Source organism: Pleurodeles waltl, chromosome 2_2 (genome assembly GCF_031143425.1).
Source record: "Pleurodeles waltl isolate 20211129_DDA chromosome 2_2, aPleWal1.hap1.20221129, whole genome shotgun sequence".
Lineage (NCBI taxonomy): Eukaryota > Metazoa > Chordata > Amphibia > Caudata > Salamandridae > Pleurodeles > Pleurodeles waltl.
The window spans coordinates 1,097,429,822-1,097,448,039 of NC_090439.1; the positions used below are offsets into that span (position 1 = coordinate 1,097,429,822).

General features: G+C 42.8%; 1 protein-coding gene across 1 annotated transcript in view; it reads left to right on the forward strand.

Annotated features, from left to right (window-relative positions):
* LOC138282873 (lymphocyte antigen 6E-like) overlaps positions 1–18,218 on the forward strand; it is a 72,216-nt gene that overhangs the window by 15,834 nt on the left and 38,164 nt on the right. Inside the window, exon 2 of the mRNA XM_069220864.1 lies at positions 15,683–15,805. Coding sequence (XP_069076965.1) covers positions 15,683–15,805 — 123 coding nt within the window. The remainder of the gene's footprint in view (positions 1–15,682; positions 15,806–18,218) is intronic.

Below are 18,218 nucleotides of genomic sequence, written 5' to 3' on the forward strand. Positions count from 1 at the left end.
CAACCTAAAAAAGTATCACCTTTCACCAATTCAGAATGTACAATTCATGGGGGCGTTCTTGCAGAACGATCCAGGTTTAGTGGTCCTAAATCAAGACAGGAAGCGGTAGCTGGTGTTCAATCTTTCTTTTTTTCTTTTTAGAACACAAGCTTCAGCAAGAACCTGCTTCAGGAGTCAGCGGGAGATGGCCTTAACCTTGAGTATAGATCCTGTATCCTCTTGTTCATCATTTGCTCCGGTTTTGGGACCCAACATCAGAGGAGTACAAGACTTTGATTCCTCTAACTCCAGATATCAGGAAAGATCTTCAATGATGGCTGATGCCTGCCAATCTGGACAAGGATTATTCTCTAAAATCTCCTCCTGTCCTAATTCTCTTAAACAATGCCAGTAAGAGGGGTTGTAGCAGAGTGTTGGAAGAACACAAGGCGCAAGGGAAGTGGTCATTCCAGAAGCGACTCTTTCCTTCAATTGGGATGAATTAGCATCCTTTCAAAAAGGCTTTATTTTCCTTTTCTCCATTAATCCACTCTCTGGTAGTGTGTGCCCAGATGGACAACCAAGTTGTTAGGTCATACATAAATCACCGGGAGGGCATGGGCTCTCGGAAAGTAGCATTCCTTTCTCACGAGTTTTGCCTTTGGGTGGAGCAGAATCTAGAGGCTCTTACAGCAGTTCATCTCACGAGGAAGCAGAATGGGCCTCCTGACCTCCATAGTCACCAATTCCTGTCCTCAGTTTCCCTGGGCCTATCTACCCAGCTGTTTCAATAGACATCTACGACGTTTGTATTACCGTGACTCAATCTATTCACCACAAAACAGAATTCCCTTCTTCTGAATTTCTGTATTCTAACGCCATCTCTGAAAGCCTGGGTGAAGGATGCTTTCTCCATCCCTTGGTCGACAGGACTTCTATATTGATTTCTTTCATTCTAGACAATCCCGAGGGCAGTGAGGATAATTCTCGAGGACTGAGCAGAGATTCTTTTGGCTGTCCTATCTTGGCCATATAGACCTTGGCATCCGACCCACTTCAAGTTGTCTGTACAACCACATTGACAGTTTTCTCTCTCTCCACCTCCTAGGAGTCGGCACCCTCTCTCTTCATTTGTGGTGAGACATCTAAATCTAGGTGTTTGGCATGTTAAAGGTTAAGACTCATTTCTGAAGGTTGTTCTTTTGAGGTGGGAGAAAGTATACACAAATCCAGATGGCCCTCAACACTCAAATGGTATAAGATACATTGGAGAAATGTTCTATCTTAGTGTGGGTTTAAAGGCTTGCCCATGCTCTTGTGAGCCAAGCAGGAGCTTGGATTATTTGTGGAGCTTGGTGTGTTCATAGTCCGGAGTAACTGGGCAGCAATACAGGATTTCCGTGTCCCCTCATATATTACCAATGTTGAATTTGGCTTCCTGTCTCCCTCCAGTTGTCCATTCTCCAGTTCCATCCTGGGAGCTCTCTCTCTCATACCTGAATCCTCTCAGGGTCTGCCTTTTGGACCACTTCTTGCAGAAGACTTGAAATTTCTAGCTGCTAAAGTTTTTATTTAGGTAGTCATCTGTTTGGGCAGGAGGAGTAGTGAAATTAGAGCGTTGTTGTCCTCCCCACCATTCCTGAAATGTTTATGTTATAAGGTGGTTTTGGCACCGTGTCCTTCATTTTTACAGAAGGTGCCAACATTTTTGCATTGTTCTGAGGATATTGCCCTATCCATTCTTTTCCAGAATCCTTCCTCAGAAGATAATTCTGCTCTCCATTTAGTAGATATACACAGGGCACACTCAATATATTTGTCTAGAACCTCCTTACTCGAAAGGTAGTCTTGCTTTTTGTAACTCATGCCCTTTCAGGAAGCGGACTACATCCTTCAAATGTTAGAGTAGATAGGGCTTTGCAGGGGTGTGGAATTTAATAAAATATATACTTGTCCATGGGACAAGTTGCTTCCTAAATCTACTTTCCCTGTAAAAAACATCTACTTGTCCCTTTGGTGACATGTAGTGCGGCAATAAAGTATGGCAGCAATCTCATTATGTAAGAGCTCTGATAATAGCCTCTCAGATTATTCTAGGGCTAGTAATTTTAAGCCCTGCAGAATGCAGCACACATAGAAAAAGCAAAAATGAGGAGAAATAAAAATATTTCTCCTTGTTTCACCACTCTAACACCACAACACCACCCCTGGGGGGGTGTTAGTTTTCATCTCTGCCTCAGGTTTACAATTTCTCGTGAATCTGGGGCAGCATCAAAATGCAATAGGTGTTGCGGTGAAACGCCCACAGCAACATTCAGTGCACGCCCCTTTCAGGCAAAGTGATGCGCATAAAGTGGCTGTATTTACAAGGCGGCGTTAAGCCACATAAAGGGGGTCATTCTGACCCTGGCGGCCGGTGGCCGCCAGGGCCACCGACCACGGGAGCACCGCCAACAGGCTGGCGGTGCTCCCACGAGCATTCTGACCGCGGCGGTTCAGCCGCGGTCAGAAGCGAAAAGTCGGCGGTGTCCCGCCGACTTTCCGCTGCTCGGGGGAATCCTCCATGGCGGCGGAGCGCGCTCCGCCGCCATGGGGATTCTGACACCCCCTACCGCCATCCTGTTCATGGCGGGAAACCCGCCATGAACAGGATGGCGGTAGGGGGTGCCGCGGGGCCCCTGGGGGCCCCTGCAGTGCCCATGCCAATGGCATGGGCACTGCAGGGGCCCCCGTAAGAGGGCCCCGCAAAGTATTTCAGTGTCTGCTTTGCAGACACTGAAATACGCGACGGGTGGAACTGCACCCGTCGCACCCCTGCAACTACGCCGGCTCAATTCTGAGCCGGCGTCCTCGTTGCAGGGGCATTTCTGCTGGGCCGGCGGGCGCTCTTTCGGAGAGCGCCCGCCGTCCCAGCGGAAATGTTTAAATGGCCGCTGTGGTCTTTTGACCGCTGTGCGGTCATTTCACGGTTGTACCTTGGCGGACGGCCTCCGCCGTCCGCCAAGCTTAAAATCACCCCCAAAGTGGCTTAACACTGCATTTTAAATATGGAGCAGAGCATTGCACCACAGAAAAGCCAAAAAAAGTGACATTCCAGTGGTGCAATGCCCTTGTAAATAAGGCCCCTAGTATTTTGCTTTGCCATTTGTAATGTTCTTTACATTTCTAATTTTGTGAATGTGTACCTGATGGTTATCTTGCTGGAACTCTTACACTCAGTACATTAGGCCTGAGTTGGTTATGATGACAAACCAACAATAAAGGGTTTGAGGGGGATTATTTCACTGGTAAAAGTTATATCTTTTGACAAAGGCAGTATTCTTGGCTTCTTTATTGTAAAAAGCAATTGTAAAAGCCAATAGTCTTTCAAAGGAGGATTGTTAGCAACCTGTGTTACAGGCTGCACAGAGGTATTTTGTTACATGCAATCTCACAGATTACTATAGTAGTCAATGTTTTTGTTGTTTGTCATCTCCTGGGACAAACGCTGAGAGTAGATGCTTTTCAATGTGATAATCCTTGTTAGGCCCTTTTGAAAGGGGTAGTATATTGTTTTGCCAGCTGTAATTTTATACATATTTGTCAGTTTACAATAGCATGAATGTTGATTGCTAGAAAATGCACACTTCAATAGGCATGGGTTAGTTATGGTGCCAACCAAATGGTAAAGACTATAGGCCTTATTGATTCATTCATTAAAGTGATGTCAGATGTCATAGGTTGGATCTGTTTATTATGAAAAGGTATGAGAAAGTCAGTAGGCCTGGCCTACGTTTTGTGAAAAGTATGTGTTAAATGTAATAGGCTTCAATTTGTGGATTGTTGTTACACTATGGTCAGAGCCTGTAGACGGTTACTGTGTTAAGTGGAATCTCACAGATTATCATAGTAGGCAAGGGTTTGGCATTGGTGATTTATAAAGGAAAACATAGGGACATAAGATTTGCAGTGTGATTATTCTTGCTAGGGATTTTAAATGGTTTTGACAACTGTAATTTTGTATGAATGTGTAATTGTATTACTGCGTACAAGACAGTTGCCTTGGGGAAAAGCTTATGCTCAAGTACAGTAGATCTGAGTTGGTGACTTGATGGCAAGCCAATAAAACGTTATGCCAGATGCCAATCTTCTGATACAGTATGTTTTTATAAAGGTTCCAACAAAGGCGGCCTTATATATTTATAATGACGCTTATATGTTAAAGCAGTTAAACGTTCAAAGGAGGATTTCTATTGTATTGCGTTGCATGAAAACTCACAGATTATCTTTGTAGTCAAGGAATTTGATGTTGATTACCCCTTCTGACAAACCCTGTGGGAAGAAGATTTGCACTATAATAAGTCTTGACAGACCCTCTTCAGAGGGTCTCACTTGTGCCAGGATCTTGCAACAAAAACACTGGAAATAAAAAGAGGAAAAGGGAAGAAATCAGATCCAAAAACTGCTATCACTCACAGGGCAATGCAGCCAATAGAATTGAGCCAATGGCTGAAGCACTCGACTTGCATCCATGATAACATTCAGCATAATGCAATGAGCCAGTCACTTTAGACATTGTTTATAATGCTGCATGACTGAAGCCATTTTTCCGACCATGTGCACATCCACCTGAAAATGAGTGTGCTTCAATCCTTCTGTGTTCCATTTTTTTTACTCATTTCTTTTCTGCTCATCTTTTTATTTTCCTTACTTTTTAGCATAATGCAGATCCCAGACAGTGCTACTAGTCTGCTTGCTTGCAGTTCAATTCATCTGCCGTACTTTGCGTCGCACAAGGCAATAGCCTTTAGACCAGGCCACCATCTTGAATGGTATAATTCACTGTGGCACTGTTTTACAATTCCAAATTGGCTAACATATTGGTTCTAAACAATGCGGCCATACTGGAACTTCAGAACAATGAAACAGCATGAACAACACATTTACAAATGGCTACCCGCTGCTATGTTACATTTTATATGTTACTGCCAACATGTGTGCCTGCTGAGGCAGCAGCATATTCTATTTTACAACTTTTTTTGTTTAATATATCGTTCATATTTTGTTGAGTTTGTGTTTGAGTTTATTGTGGTTGTGTAAGTGGCTGGATGAATGGATGCATGAGGGCTAGGATAAGTGATAGAGTGCATGTCTGATGACTCACTGAATGCCTAAAATCATCATTGACTGAGGAGATACTTACTTTTAAAAGCCATCCCTATTGGCTATTGGCTGGGAAGTATTTTTAAAAAAACTTCCCAGTTTAAAATAGAATTGAACATCATTGCTATTCAACACATATATTAATGTTTCCCGAGCCCTATGAATATGGAGAGTTCTGAAAATGGACAACAGGTCTCTTCAGGTTTAATTAAATATTCATAGAAGAATAATACATCCATCAAGGATTGCATTACCTGGCAATTTGGAATAGTTAAATCTGTCTTTCTTCATTTTTTCAACATATATTTTTTCCCCACAATGATAGCTGGTCAAAATCCATCATCTTGCATCTCCAGACTGCATATTTAGTATTTAAAGTTACTTAGGAGGAACCTAGCTCTATTTCACAACTCTATCCCCTTTATCAGTATTCTTAACCTGTTCCTCCATATCAGGTGACTCGGTGTCAATATCTTGAAAGATTCAGCCTCTGTAGTATTATACTTAAGTTAATGGACACTATTTTTCTTATTATCTAGGTACTCCATCATAATATAACTTATAGTACCCACTTTTGCTACATTAATCCTGTACGAAATTGGTTTATTGGTTGAGAATGTTGAAACCAAGAGGGAGAGTGTAAGAAATGGTAGTATTAGTTGAATAGGTTGAGAACAAACCCTAAGTAAAAAACACACTTCCAAGTCAGGGTAAGGCAGAAACGTCACTAAATCAACCTGTGTATAGCCATCTGGTAGCTTGGCACAAAGCAGTGAGTCCCATAGAGGCACTGTGTAAAGTATTTGTGCAACACACAAATAGTTTTAAAAAAACACAACACAAGAAAAAAATCCCACTCCAATTTAAAAAATAGAGTGCAATTTAATAAATAAAATGGTACCAAAATTAATTAAATTCAGTTAGTAGAACCGAAGTTATGAATTGCTAAAACTTTTTGTGAAATCTAGTGCCTAGTAGAGCAAGGGCCTGATTTAGATATTGGCGGATGGGTTACTTCGTCACAATGGTGACGGATATCCCATCCTCCAAAATCTAAATCCCATAGGAAATAATGTGATTTAGAATTCAGCGGGCGGGATATCCACCACCATTGTGATCTAGTAACCCAACCACCAATATCTAAACCAGGCCCCAAAGTGACAATCACAGGTATTTGGTCACATGAGATGGGACAAAGTCAAAATGTAAGACCAACAGCAATGGACCATGGGTCAGATACACAAGATGTATTGGGTCTGCTCCTGGCTTACATTCTGGCTTAGAAGAAATTCAGTAGAAAAGTCTAGGGGAAGGTAGAGTTCAGCAGGGCAATGCAGCAGGCCATGTCCAAAGAGCAGATGTTGATGATGGAGAGCTGCAAGCCAAGGTCATGAAGAAGGAATTGATGAAGTCAGGAAAAGCTCTGAGTGGTAAAAGTAGGATTTCCAGCTTGAGGAGTTTGTCATGGTTAATGGGAAGCTTCTCGCCATTGAGCCCACTGAAGATTTTTACCTTCAGACTTTTAAAATGTTTCGGAAGTTTAAAATCCTCCGGTGGGACAAAGGTGCAAGCTGTAGCCAAAAGAGGGCTCCATGAGGCTGGATAGCATCCTTGAGACATCCCAAGAAACAGGATTGCTGCTGCATGAAAGAATGTAGCGGGAGTTCCTGCGAAGTCAGGCTGACTGCTGATGCACCTTGAGAGAATTGGCTGGCAGGTAGATCTGAGTCTCCTGCAGGTTCTCCTATTAGTTGTTGGTCAAAATTCCCACCTTTTAGGGTTAGGCAGGGGCAGCACCGCTAACACCACTTCTAAGGGTCCTGGACTTGGTGGTCACCACTTGAGGGGTAGCCTCGATTTTCAATGTGCTTGAGATTGCTTTTGTCCACGATTCTCCACCATAGCTCCAGCTTACTGGCAACGGAGATTTGCTCTACCTGTGCTCCAAACAGCTGTGGCTCTACCCTGACTATTTCCTCCACCATGACCCACAATTTCTCATCTGTGAAATGGGGGCTGCCTTTGTGGGGACATGGGTGTTGTGTGGTGTGTGCTGTGGGTGTTGAATAATGTGTTGGGGTGTGGGGTGGGTGACGGATGGATGGGTATTAGTGGTGTGTGTAGTTGTTGCTGTGATTTGCGTGGCTATCTCGGGCAATTTTTCATGTTCGTAAAGGGTAGTGGGTAATGTGGGTGTGTGTTTTATAGTGCTGTGGGTGTGTCTGGTGTGTGTATCAGAGTCAGGTGTGTGACAATGTTGTGTTGTATTTGGGTGGCCATTCTGACCGCGCCGGTGCATAGCGCCAATGGTTTACCGCCGTTGAATGTCCGCCGTGGTGATTTGTGGGTCATAATGTGGTGGGCGTTGCTTTGTTGGCATAACGGTAAGGGTGTTCATACCGACACTTTACCACTAACTTTTGGTCTGGCGGATATGTGTTTGTGGCAGTATTCTGTCGGTTTAGTGAGTGTGTGTGTGTGTCGAACGGATGTTCGCCTCCGCGATGGTATGTTGGCGGGCGTCACCGCGGCGGTAAGCGGCATTTATCGCCAATGTCATAATGAGGGCCTAAGACTTTTCTCTATATGCACAGTATACCAGATACAAGGGTAAGGAGTATAATCCTATAATTTTGAAAAGATGTTGACCCTACCTGGAGAACTGCAGGTTTTAGACAAAAAGTCAATGATAACCTTGACTACTTTCAGTTTGATTTTAAAATGAAATATTCAGTGGCACATCATTTACTAGACTGTCTGTGTTTTATGGGTGAGAGAAAAAAGGCCCTCCTTCCTGTGTTAAGGAAGTATGGGATCAGATGTCACAATTATTCAAAATTCACTTCATGTTCTATGAAGCACCTTGATATCGTAAGTAGGTTTATACAGCCAAGTTCATTTTTCTAAGATATTTTCTTTTTTTCTAACTAATGGGCTTAATCCAGATGCTTTGCATTGATTTTAAGTTGTGTCAGTTATTCTGTGTAGTTCCTGGAGGTTTGGAGAAATACACTCTATTAATGGAATAAAACATTTTTTTACATTTTGTATAATGTTGATATCTTCAAACTTTTGCATTATGTGGATGTTGTTTGGCTTTTATTATTGTATTTCTATAATAATTAATTCTTGAAAATAAAGAAAGTACTTGATTGGCAGTGAATTTTGGAGAATTTGTAGGATGATGTTGTTCTTTAAATCTGCATAGCCTTATAGTGGGTCTTGAAAAGGGCAAACTGATTTTTAAATAGTGGGACTTGGTAACTGGAGTGCTCATGTTTTCCAGTTCTTGATCCCGGTACTTCTCTGAAGCTTCAGACAGACAATGACATTGTTCCCAAATTGCAGGCACTGTACAAATAGCAATACAGGTTTTAAATGCATATACTTCAAGCATTATTGCACATATCTGCACCAACCTACACATTTCATATTGGACTTATTGTCAGGCAAAGCTTGGTGGGAATCTGTCAGTACTTATTGCTGGTAATTTGAACAAATCATCATATATAAAATACAATATGAAATTTAATGCTGTTTCCTATGGGCTTAGTGCACAATACATGAGAAGACATTGCAAATAGCTCATTGATTCTTTGTAACAGGTACTAATAGGTTGCATCACAAAATCTCCATTCACATGGGGTTGCAGAATGACCTGCCTCGTGAAGATTAATTAAGCATATCGTTGTTATTGACCTGTGAGATTGTCTAAAAATAATGGGATGATGGTCTGCAAGGAACAGCAGAGCACCATCCCTCTGTTTGTAAACCCATACAGGGCACTTTTTTCTAAAGCCGCCCAAGCTCCTTAAAGGAACCAGTGTTTCTAAAAATCAGAATGCTACATAAAAAAATCATCTTTTGAAACACATTGGGGAACAGAAGCCAGAAGCAGCGGTCCCTGGGAACACTGCTTACTCCCCGCTAGGTTGTCTGACATAATACCCAAAGGGGAAGCTATCCAACAGGGCCAGCTTCCAATTTAGAAATTGGCCACCGCCTTCTTTGAGGAGTCAATTACATTTCAGTGGTTTGCTGTTGCAGACCACTATTATATTCCATTTTCAATTGCAATTAGGAGGGGGCACCCCTTCCACACACCTTCCTAATTGCATTTCTAAATGGATTGTTAAATCCATTTTGCAAGTCAAAGATTAATTTCCAACTCAACTGTGAGTACATACATGTTTTCTGACAAAAAGCTACTTAATAACAGAGGAACAGTTGCTTCTCTATAGATAATACATGTGTTACAAGGTAAATCCACGGATCCAAGACTTGTTTGGTAAGTCTTTATTATACAGCATCCACAACAGTGCCTGCTGCTTACTCGCTTCTTCCTTCCACTCCCAACCGTCCCTCCAAGAATCCTCAGGACATCTCTCTTCTATTCTCTGACATCATTGGATCAATGATGTCAGAGACCAGCCAAGTCCACAACACAATGCTTGCGTGGAATTGTTTAGTGTGGCATAGCATATTGTGTGAGTGAAGAAAATAACAAAGTTCAATAACAAGCCGTTTGCTTTAGTGATTATTTTAGTATCTTTGGCTTTAAGCTTTCAGGATTACAATACGCTCATGAGGTTTCAACAAATTACTTTAGATCTTGTGAGCTAAATGTGGAGAAGCCCTTCATACCTCTGATTGTTTGATGTAGACATTGGAGCACTGATCTCTGTTGTAACTATTCCTGTTTGCTTATAATTTCTGTGTGTTATTAGATAGAGAGAGTGACTTCTAAACTTAAGTAATAAACACAGTCCTTGTTGGGGAAACCACTAAATTCACTAAATGAACCTGGGCTCAACCCCATGGTAGCTATGGCATGGAACAGGCAGGCTTAACTTAGAAGCAATGTGGGATGTATTTATGCTGTACCAAAACAGAAAAAAAGTCAAAACTCAACAATCCCAATTTAGAAAGCTAGAGTGCATTAATACTGTGGCAAGGTTCATTTTGACCTCTTCTATTTTATCATATGCTTCATTGCAGCTTCTTTCATTTTTTTAGCAAAAAGTGTAAAGTTTTAAACAACCACAGACATGTTACTATCATGTCTACCTCCTATCTAGGCTGATATTTTCTTTCATTGTTTTTGCTATTTGTGCTTCTATAGCATCATATACACTTACAGTGGACATGTTTTTATTTTTAAGTTATAGGAGCATATTATCTTTATATACATTCAGATAACACATTTATCGCAGTATTTGTTTAGTTTTGTTGATGCTTCAGTGTCTGCAACTACTGTTTCATGTTTTAAATATGAGATAAAATTGGTCATCAGATAACAGTAGACACCCTGATATTTGCCCATAAATTGGAGGGGCTTCCCGCTAGAACTATCACATCATGCTGGTTTGCAGCAACAACCAGCCTATTTCCGAATAGCAAATTGGTTTTGCAACTCAGAAATAGCGATTAAGGTTTTTTTTCATACATCTGGCCCTTGGAATCTTATGTTTATTGAATCTGTTCAATAACAATGGCATTGTGATAGGAGTAAAATTACAGGACATCATTTACATATCATCTCAAAGACAGAGGTATCCCAGACCAAGGGGGTGCAGTAACTTTTTCTATGCATGGACATGCTTCATAAGACTTTAAATTATTTTACTTATGATTGGAGTTTGACCCTACTTATGCTAATAGTGGTCATTTTCACACATACAAAGCTTCAGAGGTGGCTGCAGAATAACAAGCATATCATGACTTGAAAGTCCATTTGAACTACCAACAGCACCAAAACTGATGGTCACTTACCACACACATACATCAGAATGTCAGACAGTGTCCCCCAAGTAATAATGGGTCCATCTTGCCCATATTAGCTTGGTATACACCTTCTCCTAATCAAGGAAAACACCATTTACTTAATCAGACAGTAGTCTTATATAGGAGAGTCCTACAAAATGTACTGCAGGACATGTACTTCAGCCCCATGTTGCCTTACAGAGAATCAGTCTACAGGCTATAAACGCTTTCACTGGCAAAGTGCCTGTTAAATGTGACAAAATTGCCTTCTGGATTTCTTGCAAGACCAAATAATTGGAAGCAGTCTATTCTTATACAATACCCCAATACAAACATAGAATTTTGACACTGTATCTTTCCCTTGAGTTCATGGAGGAAGCATATGTGCAAGTATATATACATTACTACATGGCATACCCTCATTGGCGGTGCTACCAACTGTTTTAATACAAGTATAAAATGAGCTCTGAGCTGCACCGGCTCTAGATCTAGGGATTAAATTAATGGGAAATGTTGAAACATTTTTCTCAATCATTTTTCAGTAACATTCGTGGATAAGCAGCAGCTGTGGCAATAAGCCAGAGACTTGCAGCAAAAATGAAAAAGGGGCTACTGAAAATAATTTCTGAAACATACACATCTGTGGGCTGTGACACCCTGGGGTTTCCAGTCATCAAATCGCCTCTCAAAGCAAAAGGTGAGATTGAGGGTTCAACTAAGGAAAAATATACATCAGAGACTGAAAAGAAGCCAAGAGTAAACCAGAGAAAAAGGACTGGCTCTCTGTCAACTCAGGAGTCATGCTTAGGTGGTTATAATTTGAAGGAACACAACAAAACTAAAAAGCCGGATTGGTATCAGTATTTAGATAGCTGTTCTTACTGTTCTTTTCAGGACTCTGCCAGAAACAGGGCAGAGAGGGGTGGACCGAGCACGCAGAAGACAAGTATGCCAAGCAGAAAGGTGAATGAGACAAGAAGCTGAGGTTATTGTGCAGAAGGGAAGGGAAGGTTTAGACTCCAAGTCTCACTTTAAAAAGAAAATTTTGTAGCATGAATAACTGAAAAACATTCCTGCAAACCACTGATACCTCTGGGAAAGGGGACTTGGGCGATAGCACTTCTGGATAGCGCAGCAGAAGGGACTAAAGTGCACCCGACTCTTCGAGAGCTTCTAGTGGTGAGTCAGACTGAAGAATTTAAACAGGTTGAAATTCCAGATGGACAAGTAAACCCTCCAGACAGAGTTTTTAATGCAGAAAATACAGACTGAAGGGAATATACATGTACAATTGAAGCAATGTTCTGGTCACATTTATCAGATGCCCATGATATCATTCTTGCAAGCAGACTGCTGACCTTCAATCTTAATTCAAGTAGGACATAATATTGTTTCCATTTTCCTCCTTGATTCCTAAAGAACTCGGAAAAGTAAACATGCGAGTGGGCTTTAAAACAAGCTCCAGCATTGTACAGAAACCAAGCGGGTGAGACACCTCAATCCTTTACGGATTGAGCCCCAAGTGCAGCCTTATGATCCCCTAAAGCCAGAAGCAAAATGCAACATAAAAGATGTCTTAGATCAGCTGTAATATCAAGGCATAATAGTACCTTGTACTGCTGCAATGAAAAAATATTTTTGCACAGTTTTGAAACTTGACAGATCACATAGTATTAGATTACAGAAACTAAAAGTCACAGGCACTTATGCTTTACAAAACGTTCATAGCACAAGACTCATGACGAACCTGGCGCAGAAAAAATATACAACAATGCTGGACATTGCCACTGGGTTTTTAGTCAAAATATTGTGCCTGGAAGCGAGTATTTTAACTGCTTTCCCATTCAACAGATTTCAGTTCTGTTCCAAACTATCTGTAAGAAAAGTCATTTTTTTTGTAGCACGTATGATGGAGCTGTTATAGGAAAATCCAAAGTGTGATCTTAGATTGTCAGCATTTACATTACAGAAAATGACTTGGAACAACAACTGACTGGGGTGGACCGGAAAATGACAATAGTGACCACACAGTTACACAATTAACTTAAAAAAATATAAAATTGGTAACTTGAATGTGATTTTCATCGGATACAAATTAATCAGTGAGGGGAGGGGTCTGGTACTAGACTTCTTGCAGACGTGTGCCACTTTAAAGGCTCCAAACACAGTCTGAAAATTGTAAACTCTGATGAGATATCTTAACTTTGGAAACAACTTATTTGTCACATTGTGCTGAGCAAGTGTGGCCTTTGTACACCTTGATTTCTCCCATGTTTTCTGAAAAACAATGGACTGAAAAACACACAGCTATTTTACATGGAATCCAAGAAGATATGTTAGACACTACTATATCTGCAAACTAAGGATAACAAAGCAAACCTAGCCATTCAAATTCCTCCCAGTTCTTCAGGCCACGGATACATACTTTATACTACCACACAGACAGTTCGTAATGTTTACACATCATATTTGTATTCCACAGCTGAAGCAAGCTTCACTCCATAGGCAAACATTCGCACTGCGCTGCAGACAGCCATTTTAAAAGAGCCCGTTGGTGTAGGGGAAACTAATTAGAACATTGGAATGTTGGCAGCTCCGTTGAAAACAATGGAGTGCTCGGGCTTTTACTGGCCGGTAAAAGCCCGCAGCACCAACATTCCAATGTTCTCTTTGTTCACAGCAAGAGCTGTGAACAAAGCCTCACGGGCTTCGTGAGGAATTTGTTTTATTTAATAGAACATTCTGCCCTGAGTGGCAGAATGTTCTAATAGCCTTAGAACCCGCCATAGCGGGCTCTACCGGCCATTAAAGGCCATATGAATCATCGTCTCTGTATGTGTGTGTGATGTAAAGTGCTCCGACACACTGCACTGGTAAGAGAGGCTCTATAAAACAAACGAAATACATGTGAGAGAGGGGCTATGGAGAGATGGGAGGCACTGTTAGAGGTTGCAATAAGACTTTTGCATCCGTCAATCAATAAAGTTGACAATGGACTGAGATCTACGTGACGTTTCCTTTCTGCATATACCATACTAAGGGGGTCATTCTAACCCTGGCGGTCCAAGACCGGCAGGGCTAAAATGACGGGGGCACCGCCAACAGGCTGGCGGTGCCCCGCTGGGCATTCTGACCGCGGCGGTTTGACCGCGGTCAGAAGTGAAAAACCGGCGGTCTCCCGACGGTTTTCCGCTGCCCATTTGAATCCTCCATGGCGGCGCAGCGCGCTGCGCCGCCATGGGGATTCTGACAGCCCATACCGCCATCCTGTTCCTGGCGGTTCGCCCGCCAGGAACAGGATGGCGGTATGGGTTGTCGTGGGGCCCCTGGGGGCCCCTGCAGTGCCCATGCCAATGGCATGGGCACTGCAGGGGCCCCCGTAAGTGGGCCCCACAAAGAATTTCACTGTCTGCATTGCAGACAGTGAAATTCGCGACGGGTGCCACTGCACCCGTCGCACCTTTCCACTCCACCGGCTCCATTCGGAGCCGGCGTCCTCATGGGAAGGTTGTTTTACACTGGGCTGGCGGGCGGCCTTTTGGCGGTCGCCCGCCAGCCCAGTGTAAAACCCAGAATACCCGCAGCGGTCTAATGACCGTGGTGCGGTATTCTGGAGGGGGGAACTCTGGCGGGCGGCCTCCGATTGGATTGAAGAGGCCCGAGGTGTCTTCAGGATTATGCCGCCTCAGTATTCCCTGCTTGCACAATTAATTGCAGCAGCCGCGTGTTTACGAGGAAGGCTTTGGGCATCGGCACATCTTTATTTACAAATTAAGCACTGGTGTATGGTCTCCACTCCCAAATTGTGGTGCCCCTTTCAAGATACCTCGGTCATCCACCAATGACTGGCTGCGGCACACATTTGACCTCATCTACTACAAGCACTTCTCAAGAGGGCACCTCTCAACAAAGAGGACTAGGAAAGTTTTTCCATTGGCACCTGGGATGTATCTTGGGAAGGGGAGAGTCTTACATCTGCTGCAGCAAGAGAATAAAGTGTCTCATCTTCTGTTTAATGTGTGGTGCCAAGACTGCATTTCTACAGCTCTTTACACTTTCCTTTGGCTGCCAGCAGCTCAGGGTTCTTTGCCTTACTCATCGGGCATTTCATAAGAGAGATAGATGTTTTGGAAACAACATAAACAGCCCAGCTTCTCTGAAAACACTCAATTCTCTATTACTACAAGTCCAAAGAATGAAGAAGAATTAACCAAGCCTGTTGCATCCCAACCAAGAAATGATGATGATTCCTACTACTGCTATAACCACTACTACTAAAAGATTTTGTACCACTCATGCACTTAAAGTCTTGGAGTGATTTAATATGGAGAAGGGTATAGAAATACACAATGAGAGATAACTTTGGCTAGAAAATGTAAGGATTTGGGAAGTGAGACATCAGAGGAGGTTTGGTGCAGTAAAAAGTTGCTGCTCCAGAAAAAGAGAGATGCTGAGCTTATGAGGTTATGAATATAGATGCCTCTAAGTAACAGAGAGCTCCTTCTAAGTCCTCTGTACTGTCACTGATCTTTAGAAACATACAGATTAAAGCTAAGTTTTGGAAACAAGTAATAAATGCCTGTTTCCATAATCACTGTACAGAAAACATGGATGTGCTTGGTTATATTTTCTGACTAAAACACTATTGAAATGTTGATGTGCACATTTAGCATCTAGATCGAAAAAGGAGGCAAGCTTTCGGTTATAAGCCAAGAGTCGAATTAATATGTTACCTTTATGAACTGCTTAAACTACATATCTCAATAATGTGTATGACATGAATATGTGTCTGTTTCAGCCCATTCAATCGTGTGCTATGTCTGTGACTCTCAGACCGACAATGTCATCTGTAACATCAAGACATCAAACTGCTCCTTGGCTAACTACGTCTGCATGACAGTGTTGGATACATCTGGAATAGGTATGTGTCATAAAGAGATAGGCATATTACAGATTCAAAGGATTTGGGTAGCAGCCAGCCTCTGCAATCTAAGACACCTCTTTGTATGCCCTCTCTGATTCTAGACATTTTATGTGGTGCACTAGCAAATGATGCTTTACAGCAGGAAGCTGGATCCAATCCCAGTGTCCGAAGCTTGGTCGTGGCTTTTTTCCTCTGATACAATCTTGCAAAATTTCTGACTATGTCAAATCCAAAAGATTACACTTTCACCTACTGAGCGGACCCAAGATGTGTAGGTTTTAAATTTTAAATTGTGTATGCTTTTGTGTATAAATATTTACCCAGCTTGTTCCACAAATCCATAAATTATTAATTGGAAAGATGCTACGTCATATTGGCTGCATCTCTTGTTGGTAAGTCTCAAGATGATATGCCCCATTCATGTGTGACTTTCTTTCATGGAAGATGCTGCAGGGACGAAAGCCTGTGGGGTATAGTAATTCCACATAGATGCCAGGTGATTCTGAAACTGGAGCAAATTGAAAATGCCAATAACATCAGACATAGAGTACTCATTTAGTGATTTTTGCTTTTTGTAAAACCTAATAATATTGGGAGAAGGGCCGTGATACAATTTGAAGCCAGAGAGCACATGTTCAGCAATTATGCCACAGAGCTGTGTCAACACCTAGTGAATAGTAAGCTCACTTACCCCAGAGACATTGCAAAGGAGGCAGACCACTGTCTTAACACCAGGGTCCTCAAGAATGTACCTGGGAGGGAACTTAGGAAGGGTGGTTCAGGTTCCCCCAACAGAGTTAGTTGGAGGTCCAGGGAGACACAAGCCCCAGAGTAAGGTGAGGCAAAGGCTTCCCATGCTCCTTCCGTGAAACAGGGAGGAGGTTCTGGTTATCTGTGGCCCAGGGAGCCCCATTTCCAACCCTATTGGTTTAAGTAAGTGTTCCCAGTTATGACATAAGCAGGGGAACTCTGTCTGTCCCAAGAAACCACTTACTGATGGATGCTCTACAGGGGTGGCCAATGTGACCTTACATGTAAGTAGTCCAAAGGCGCACAGAGTAGAACATGCTCTAATCTGCCTTTCTTGAGAGACAGAATCAGAGCGTATGCCTGGGATCCCTGAGGGTGGGAGTTGTCATTTCCATCAGGTCGCAGTGAATGGGATCCCTGTCACTGCTCTGAGGGATACCGGTGCCACCCAGACCATGGTGAAGGAATTGGGCAAGTGTGTACGGTAAGCCAGGTTCTTGGGCTACACTTTGTCCTATGGCTCTGGTGTGGGCTGGGACAGTAGCCCTCAAGAGAGTCATAGTTAGCCTCTAGATGCCCATTGAGTGCATTTAGGAAATGATTTACAACCGGTGTTACAAGAACAAGGAAGGGTAGCTGCCTGGAAAGCCCAGGTTTCTAGGAATACCACTGAGAAACGGAGGGTAGACGAAATGGCAGGGGGTGGAAGAACTCACCCCATGCCCTGGTCAGCCTCAGGGTACAGACACTGAGATGGAGAACCAGTCTCAGACTATCATCCCTGGATTTATGGGAAGGAGAGTGTTAAACAGGTGCCTATCACCAAGGCTGTCATACCCTGCTATGAGAAACCTCAGACGTCAGATAACCCTCAGGAGCAGTCAGGGAACTCCTTGCCAGCCTAAAGGCTGGAGAGGAGGCTGCCCAAGACCCCTGCTTGAAGCCTTCACCTGGCAGTGGGTGGCCTAGGGCCTCGCTCTTGACACTGACGGCTGCCCTTGGAGTCTACAAATTGTTGTCCTTATAGGCAGAGTTTCCTTTGTGTTGGGGACAGACGTCTGATCCAAGGGCTGAATGAGCTATATTACTTTGTTAGCCATGGTGGTACTGTCCGCCTACATAGATGCATTTGTGAGCAAAGTAAGGTTAATAGATTCTCAGATGGGGTGCATCTGTGAAGTGAAGTGAAGGGTTCCCCATGGGTCAGCCCAGTGGCTTGGGAGAATGTTGACGGAGGGACCCAGCTGAGTTCAGAGGGGCATAGAACTGACAAGTACCACTGCAGAAGAAGCCCATTGCTCATGTTCGTTCACCTAAGCACTGAAGCCCATCAAGGTATTGATTAGTCTTCCCTGACTTTTGGCTGGAGGGGGTGGTCTTGTTGCATTTGGTCCTTTCTGCAGGGTTACTCTAAAACCTTTTTGCCTTCAGCCCTTCTGTTTTCTGAACTGTTTTGTTATCTTTAAAGACCCTGTGCTCTTTACCACTGCTAAGTAGTGCTAAAGTGCTTGTGATCTCCCCCTAAAACATGGCAAAATGTGTTTGTATCCAATTGTCATATCTTATTTACTTATAAGTCCCTAGCAAAGTGGTTCCATGGGTACCTGGGACCTGTAAGTTAAATGATACTAGTGGTCTTTTAAAACATGTCTCAGGCCTG